The sequence below is a fragment of the Anopheles funestus genome, chromosome 2RL, assembly GCF_943734845.2.
Source record: "Anopheles funestus chromosome 2RL, idAnoFuneDA-416_04, whole genome shotgun sequence".
NCBI classification, from domain to species: Eukaryota; Metazoa; Arthropoda; class Insecta; order Diptera; family Culicidae; genus Anopheles; species Anopheles funestus.
The window spans coordinates 61232060-61240744 of NC_064598.1; the positions used below are offsets into that span (position 1 = coordinate 61232060).

The 8685-nt window shown below is 43.1% G+C and overlaps 2 protein-coding genes across 3 annotated transcripts; one reads left to right on the forward strand and one right to left on the reverse strand.

Annotated features, from left to right (window-relative positions):
- Nucleotides 1-304: 304 nt before the first annotated feature.
- LOC125761636 (guanine nucleotide exchange factor subunit Rich) lies at nucleotides 305-6481 on the forward strand. 2 transcript variants are annotated; one of them, XM_049422960.1, is made up of 13 exons: nucleotides 305-628; nucleotides 693-965; nucleotides 1061-1241; nucleotides 1303-1436; nucleotides 1509-1874; nucleotides 1935-2105; nucleotides 2192-2348; nucleotides 2416-2567; nucleotides 2642-2810; nucleotides 2881-3014; nucleotides 3100-3759; nucleotides 3844-4673; nucleotides 4742-6481. In XM_049422960.1, the coding sequence occupies exons 1-13, from the start codon at nucleotides 494-496 to the stop codon at nucleotides 6234-6236; spliced, it is 4857 nt and encodes a 1618-aa protein (XP_049278917.1). In that variant the 5' UTR covers nucleotides 305-493; the 3' UTR covers nucleotides 6237-6481. The 2 variants fall into 2 exon arrangements, with proteins under 2 accessions (XP_049278917.1, XP_049278918.1); XM_049422961.1 differs by having other exon boundaries at nucleotides 306-628; nucleotides 2419-2567.
- LOC125761648 (EP300-interacting inhibitor of differentiation 3) lies at nucleotides 6300-8283 on the reverse strand. The gene is made up of 5 exons (XM_049422976.1): nucleotides 7861-8283; nucleotides 7564-7790; nucleotides 7232-7501; nucleotides 6927-7169; nucleotides 6300-6857 (listed from the first exon to the last, which is right to left on the reverse strand). Exons 1-5 carry the CDS (start codon nucleotides 7955-7957, stop codon nucleotides 6786-6788), a joined length of 909 nt encoding a protein of 302 aa, XP_049278933.1. The 5' UTR covers nucleotides 7958-8283; the 3' UTR covers nucleotides 6300-6785.
- Nucleotides 8284-8685: the final 402 nt, after the last annotated feature.

Sequence of the window (8685 nt, forward strand, 5' to 3'; positions counted from 1 at the left end):
CGATTGCTGTAACAAACTGAGATCTTTTTAAATGAACAAATGCTATACAAAAAAAAAAAAGAAAATCAAATTTGGTCACTTTTGCTGTCTGGGTAATCGAGATCTAAGATTCAAAACTATAAATTTATTTTTAAACATGCCATTGTTTTTAGCAAATATGGATTGTTTCTGTAAAAAATATCGTTTGGTTTCGTAATCAAAAATACAACACATTTCTGAATTGATGAAATGTCATTGAAAGAACCACACTGAAACGAGATGTCCTAACGCTGTGCATTGTTGTCATTTTCTACTGACGTCTTCCTTTTTGCCTGCTTTGTACATTTTGTGAACGAAAAATTCATAATTTTACGAACTCAAACAGTAGTTCGTAGCAAGAAAATGCATTGTCAATATCGATAAAGCTAGCTTCTTTCTGTTCTCGATACTATAGTTTGCTGTAAGGACTAGAGGATTCAGTGAGCTTTTTTTCTGTTGATAAAAAAGCCCGAAGATGTACTTCTCAATAGGCTGGCCACGGGTGCTAAATAGTGGACAGCATCGCAGTATTCGCAAAGTGGTATGTGATCGGGTAAAAATCCTATTTGCTGTCCTGGCTGAAGATGCCATAGCCATCTGGTACTCAAAGGTAAGCGGACCTGCCACCTGATCTGATTTTAACATCCTAACTGTTCGGTTTGTTTGTGTTCCAGCCCTGTGTTCCAATTACGTCCAAACTGAGAAGCTCGGAATGTTTGGAAAAATATGGAACTAACACTAATATCGAATGGAAACCAGATTCGAGTATGTTGCTGGTGACTACTGGAGGTACGACGCAAGGCGGTACCTTGTTTATGTACACGTTAATCGTGAACGATACTCCAAAGGGTGTCTACAATCAAAATGATTCACCATTTGCCAACTTGCGCCGGGATAGTGCTGAGCTGTTTTTGAAAGAAACCATTCCCTGCTTGAAGCTTTCGTTGGTAAGAAAAGCATACAGTTAGTGTATTAATGTGTATCTGTTTCCTTCGTAAAGATATGTTATAAGATAATTATGTGTTTCATTTCTATTTCGTAGACTCACCGTATTTGTCTTTACGTTCCAATTTGTTGCGTATCGTGTATTAATGTAAACCAGATTGTGATTGCTACTCAAGAAGGTCGAATCATCCGCCTGAACTGGGAAGGCGTTGAAGAACGTGATTATGCACTCGACCTTAAACGAATCCCTTTTAGTGTTAACCAGCAAGTTAGTTATGGTAAGCAATCACTTTCATTCGTGTGGGATGTAAATGTAGGCAATGAAATTTATTATTTCAGCCGTCCCAATATTGGAGAAGAATGTTTACGTTTCGTCGATTGATTATTCACCCCTGCTGTGCGGTTTTGGTATCACGCTAAACGATGGTCGTGCAGCATTTCTCACCGCGAATAACACAAAATTTGATCCCAACGTAAGAGAAATATGTAACCATTTTTTTTAAATAGAAAATTACAGGATTAGCATTGCTTTCTTGTCCATACAGCAAGTACAAGGAATCTGGTGCCAAAATGTGGATGATGCGACGTGTACCGTCATCAATCACAAGTATCGACTGATAGCATTCGGGCGAAGAAACTCTCAAACCAACATGTACGTGATCGATGATCTAACCGGCGGACTGGAGCTCTCACATAAACTGGCATTGAGCGCTAAATACTTTCCTGGATCACCAGGATACGTGCGCGACATGAAGTGGACCCCCGATGGGTGCGCAATCATAGTGGCCTGGGGCAACGGTGGTATATCCTTGTGGAGCACCTTCGGTTCACTGCTGCTCTGTTCACTTGCATGGGACTATGGACTGCACGTGGATTTGTCCAAGAATGATCCCTTCAACGTAATTAGCATGGTGAGCACATTGTGGAATTGCGACGAAGGAATTTTCTAACCGAACGTGAATTTGTTATAGGATTGGTCAACTGAAGGATATCAACTACTGATGATACGACAGACAAATGCCACGGCAGATAATGCAACAAAGGAAACTACTGAAACCTCCAGCGTTCCAATATTTATTCCAGCCACCCTACTCGTACAACTGGATTTTGTCAAGAGTATTCTAACGATCAATCCGTGCATGGTATGTAGCGAGAACGATGTGACATATTGCACTCTTGCAGCATAATTAATGAATCTTTAATCATCTCAATCTATCCAATGTTACAGAGCAATAATTCGTTTCTGTTGCTACAAGGAGACGACAAACTGTACATCAACCACGGTGACGTGTTGCAAAATATCTATCCTGTCCACAAATCTAGCTATGATTCAACTAATGAAGGTGACGCTTCCTATTCCGGAAAAGCTGACGAATTTGGCAAAGGTAAAAGTTGCTTCGAAGCTCGGTAACAACAATAGCTATGTATATTTCCTTCATTATATGTATTCAGCAGATTCTGCATACATACCATCGGGAGAACCGGATCCAGTGAACAATGGTGGTGACAACTACCTTAAATTCAACAGCGTATTATCAGAGAGCAAACATTGGGTTGTGTTGAATCTTCCTACTGCTTACATCTCTTCCAACTGGCCGATTCGAGTGAGTGAAACATTCAGAGATAAACGAAATGAATAAACTAACATTATTGATTGTTCGCTTCCAATCGTCTACAGTACAGTGCAATAGACCATTTGGGCACTAATGTGGCAGTAGCTGGTCGAACCGGAGTAGCATTGTATTCGTTTAACACTCGCAAATGGAAACTGTTTGGCAATGAAACACAGGAGAAAGATTTCGTTATCACCGGTGGTTTACTCTGGTGGAAGGAATTCATTATCATGGGTAAGTGTGCATTTGTCGTTTAATTTGATCTGCAGGACATTTTCAAACCCGATGTCCGTCATATTTGCAGGTTGTTATTCACTTATCGGTTTCCACGACGAGCTACGCATCTACTCAAGGGAGAACAAGTTGGATAACCGATTTGCGGAGATTACAAAAAGTGCCAGTCCGGTGATGTTGATCAACCTTTTCCGCGATCAATTGGTAAGTGGAGATTGCAGTGAATAGTGTCGCGGGTTCAAGTAGCTTGTTTTTGTTCATTTTCATCTCATAATTTTAATCGTCCTAGGTTGTCTTCACATCCGATGGTCACGTATCAGTATTTGCTCTTAAACAAACCGAGGAGGATTATAATGGGAGTGACCATCACCGGGTGGAACTGGTAAAAATGCATATTTATGATATCAAAAATGTGTGCATCCATCCTGCGTGCGTTATATCGGTGCTAATGACAAGCCTTAAACATGAAGGTGCCGGCACTGGAGGCATGGTGAAATCAAGCAACTGCGAAAATTCTCTTTCGGAAACGTTAATCATGAATGTGTCCGGAAGAGTGTTGATGGTGCAGACGGATCACCAACAACATCATCACGGCACTGGGAGTGCCAACAATCAGCTAACGTCCACCTGTTTAGCATCCTCGGTAGAATGTATCTGGGTGTCCGAATCTAACAAGACGCACATTAAAGAATCTCTTTGGTTGTATTGTGGTGGATATGGTATGCGCGTTTGGCTTCCGGTATTTCCACGCACGGGCGAAACTGGATCGCGCAGTCTACGGCACACATTCATGAGCAAAAGAATAATGTTATCATTTACGCTGAAGATCTACCCGTTGGTGATTCTTTTCGAGGATGCAATTATACTTGGTGCAGAAAATGACACGCTGCTTTATACTAGCGATCCGTCAGTCTATTTTTCGTTACCATACAATGCACTGAAACGAACGGTATGTGTTTTACCCGAACAGAAAACGGTTTTATATTTTTCCTGTTATTTAATCTTTATACTAACGGTTGAATTTCTTCCCAAGAGTCAAGTTTACCTGCATCAAATATTGCGCCAGCTCATTCGTCGTAATCTTGGGTACAATGCTTGGGAGATTGCACGATGCTGCACGAATCTTCCGTACTTTCCCCACTCTCTCGAACTGCTGCTGCATGAGGTACTAGAGGAGGAAGCGACCAGCAAGGAACCCATCCCCGACGCACTATTGCCGAGTGTACTCGAGTTTATTCAGGAGTTTCCCGTTTATCTGCAAACGGTGGTACAGTGTGCCCGCAAGACAGAGATTGCCCTTTGGCCGTACCTGTTTTCGAGCGCCGGTAAACCAAAGGAACTGTTCCAGAAGTGTATGGCGGCACGACAGCTGCATACAGCCGCAAGCTATTTAATTATCCTGCAAAACCTTGAACCTTCCTCTGTTAGTCGCCAATATGCGACGGTGCTGTTGGATACGGCACTGGAGCAGCTGGATTGGCCGCTAGCCAAAGATTTGGTGCGGTTTTTGCGAGCGATCGATCCGAATGATGTTGAATCTCCGCGTTCATCATACGTGTTTGGCAACAAATTCGGTGGACTAATTGCAGCTGGGCCACCCGCACCAAATGCGGAAGACTTGAGTCTCATTTTAGGAAGCAGCATGGCAAGAGGGCGCAGTTTCTCAACCACCATTCCATACCCCAAGTCGAACGATGGCGCCGCAACAGTTGTAAATAAAGAGAAAAATATAATGTTCAACAATCCCGCGGCAGCAGCAGCGGCGCAACAAACTGGTGGAGCACTAAGCTCGGGCAACGATACATCTGGTGAACGACAAATCTTACGCAGGAAAAAAAGTGTGCCAAATACTCAGAAAGAATGGTAAGCGTAATATTGACACAGTTATCGAAACATTGGTGAAACATGAGTAAAATTCTTTTCAATTTCAGTGACTCGTCGACGGCGGAGGAATTCTTCATCGATGTGGTCTTGCAGCGACACGCGCGGAGATTTTTGCAGTTACGAAAGCTGGAAGATCTCGGGTATATGAGCGCTACACTAGATTTCCATCTAGTTGGCTGGCTTAATCGGGAAAAGGATCGTGCAGCGCGGATAGAAGATTTTGTAACTGCGCTAAAGTCGTTGCATGATGAGCTTGATTGGCCAAAACCTTGTTTGGATCTAACGCTACTACCGAATCCAAAAGCTCAATCACACCTGCACAGTGAATCGTCCCCTTCGCCCTCTTCGAATCTATCGAACAAATCGCCCCTTTCGGAGCTAACCACGGGACGTACTGTCGATTCGGGGTATAATAGTTTGTCGTTCGCTCGTCCGATGGTCACAAATGGTACGGTGACTGTTGCTGGTGCAACAGCGGATGAAAGGCAGGTTGAACCAATACAGGGGCCAAGGGAACAGCGACAGGAGCATGTACCGGCGTCTCCAGTCGGTGATCCTTTACTGAGTACAACGGCAGAGGCAAACCTAATGCCACTGAACGACACGGCAAGTGTGCTGTCGGAAGCTGCTCAACCTAACTGGCCGGATGAAGTGTCGACGGTATGCGGCACAAATGGCATGATGAGTCTAACACTAGGCGAACAAAGCTTCAGTCAAGCAATGGAAAAAAACATTTCCAAGCAGAGCAAATCAAACCGACGAAAGCAGCATAAGCTTGAAATCCGTATGCGTTACCTGTTACAGATTTTCTCCGAAGCGAACTGTTACGAATTCGCGCTTCTCCTTTCGGTGCTATTGCTAGATGTGGCCTCCGTTGGCAGAATAACGAATGCTGCGATTCGCTCGAAATCACTCGTAGTTTGCAGACAATTGCGCAACGGTCTGAAGGATATGACTCGCTGGAGTTTTAACGAGTGTCTTGCATACCGGCCATTCATGATTGCCCTGCAGCCTCAGCTTGCGGTGTTGGATAAATTTGTCATCCAGCAGGAGTCTATTCCATCGCTGTTGCATACGACCGCTGTGACCGGCGTGTCAGCGTTTTCACCGCTTGTGATGGGCAGCCTGCATACCTTCCGTGATTCGGAGGCGCCGATAACCGGTGTTAGCACGGGGGGAAATAAAGGCATCAATCAAACGCAATGTGAGACCAGGCACGTTGGAAACTCTTCCGCAAATAGCAACACCCAGCGAATGAGCTCGACAGGGGGAAGCATTCCCCATTCAACTGGAAGCGGTGGTCCCATCAGTACAAGCAGTCGTATCGTCGTTGACGGAGCAGCAAGTTTACGTAGCGGCGGCGTACAGCGCGATACACTAGGGCAAAAATATACAACGGCTCACACTTTCGCAAGATCTGTATCGGATCTAGAAGTGGGAAACATACGGAAAATAGCGCAGGGAAAATCCGTTACCGATAGTCGCTCAGTTGCGTCGACCGCAATTTCCGAAGAACCAGAACGAACGTGCAATGTTATGTAAAATGTACTCAAGCCGGATGGAGAAGAAGACCGTGGAAAGGTGCTATAGCAAATTATAATCTACTTTAGCAGGAGGAAGCAAGAAACGGGATATTTAATATATTTGAAGCGCATATTTAAACGAGTCGTAGTTACACCACGGTAATTATTACTAGTTCCGTCCATTGGCGGTGCAATTTGCAACTCTCGTACTGTTTTTTCATAACTAATTATAGGAAATAAAATTGTAACTCTAATGAAAGGAAATGTCTCCAGCTATTTGGCGAATTATCGTGATGGGTTTCGTACACCAAACGTTGCTTGTGACGATTTATGGATATTGAATAATAAGAAATTTTGATTGCCATTACATTCCATTAACATTATAATAAAATATTTGGCGTTACTAGTGAAACGAAAATTGTGATATTTCAATTTGACTTTAACAATAATCGCTGTTTTCAGACGAAAGACTATGATGTATTATAACATCAAATAGTTCTAGGTAATTCTCTTACGTGGTGAGACGGTGTTTTGAATGCTTTTGAAAAAAAGTACCGTACCGTTAAGTCTAGGATCCATCCACTAGGTCTCGATCGATGGTAAGGATCGGCCTTGTTAAGCGATATTGCTGTACAGCACCCTGCAGAGGTACGAAATTTAAACGTTAGGATATTGATGATACTTGTTAGCTTTATTTTTAACCACTTACCTTCCATTTGGAAATGTTCAAAGATAATATGGCCTGCACGTTGTCGTCATTTCTCTTGTTTTGTTTCTTTTCGCTGTCAGTGGTAGGTCGCACGCTCACCACGTTGTTAACGGTTTCCAAAGCGACAGCTCCGTCGCGAATCAGGAAAGACAGCTGAAAAGCTGTATCGATGGTATTCATATAATCAGTTGGATCCGTAATGAGCTGAAGATATGGTACCGGCGAACCCATTTCCTGGTATATCTGTGAATCAAAAGCAGCGAAAATATAATGAACCGGTATTTACAACTTACGAAATAAATAACCTGCTTGAGTTGTTCCATGATGCCTTGGAGCTTTCGGGCATCTGCTTCTTCTTGATGTAATGTGGTAACTGTTTCCGGCTTGCGTGCAACGCCCAACTCTTGGCGTTGGCGACGACGACGTTCCTTTACGTTCTTTTCTATCGGAACGGGTTGAAATTCAAAATGGCCCAGCATACAAGGAGAATGTTTCGACATACGGAAGGCCTTAATGCCATGACTTCCTATAGTTTGCCACTGCAAATGACCACCGGAATCGCCAATGATTGAGTTCTAGAATTGAAATCTTACTCGTTACTCGTTTACTTCTTTAAACCCCATTTACCGCAACATACTATTGCCGACGTTAGTTCTTCATCGCAGAACTGGGAACTTTCGCTTTTCTGCAATGCCGCTCCTACTAAATCGTGACCCATTTTTACTATTTGTACATTGATACTCATTTCAGACGCATTTTCCAAACGTTGGTTTGTTATGCCCTGATGCAGGCTATCTGTATGTTTCAGGATCGTTGAAACACCTTCAAATATACTGATCGCATCTTCCGTTTGTGTACGAAGTGCTGTAAGAGAGATATTTGTGTTAAGTTGAATAGGTAATTCCTTGCATAAGCGGGGTTTTTAAAAAAATACCAAGATCGTGCCCGAGATCCAAAAGTTCATGATATTGTCTTCTGCGTTGTAACGCATCATTGGAGTTGTTGAGCATTTCCGAAGCGGTTTGCTCCATTTTATGTTAAATGAAAAACACTCTGTTGGTGACCGATGAAATACGTTTGTATACGAAGGAAGAACACGATAGTAGAACGAAATATTTGTTTTGGTACAATGCAGATAAAATTGTATGTTGTTGCTTCGTTAAACAGAATCGAAAAATGCCGCTCTTTCCTCTTCGAGCGATTTGTGTGCTTGTCAAAACCTGTCATTGCACAGAACCGGCTAAGGAGCGTCTACACTGCAAATTATACCTATTTTAATGCATGTTTACATGAATAAAAAACATGAGCCATAAAAACATACCCAACCAACCAAATCAATTTTGGTTCAACCAGACAATTTTGGGGCTAAAGTCTGAAACACGACCCCCCCCACTCACGGTCACTCATCTGCGTGTCAATTTTTCGTACAGGGTGGTTCGGAGACTATGCAATGTGGCCTGAATTTGATTTTTTTTACAATTACTATTAAATTGTAAGGAGGTTTTCGCATAGTGAAAAGTGATTTATTCATCGAGGAACCAAGTTCCATACGCTGTTTGTGAAACCGTAAAATTTTCCTCATTTTTGGCCCAACTTTGCCCCATAGCTCCGCCGGTATCCAAGATATCGCCACACTTTCTTCTGGCCATGGCTAGATGGCACTTGTGGCTAGATTTCGTCCATGCACCACTAATCGCTACCATGTCTGTGGCCGGAGCTATTCGCGAAAGCTCCAACGGATCGCCAATCTTTGACCTGT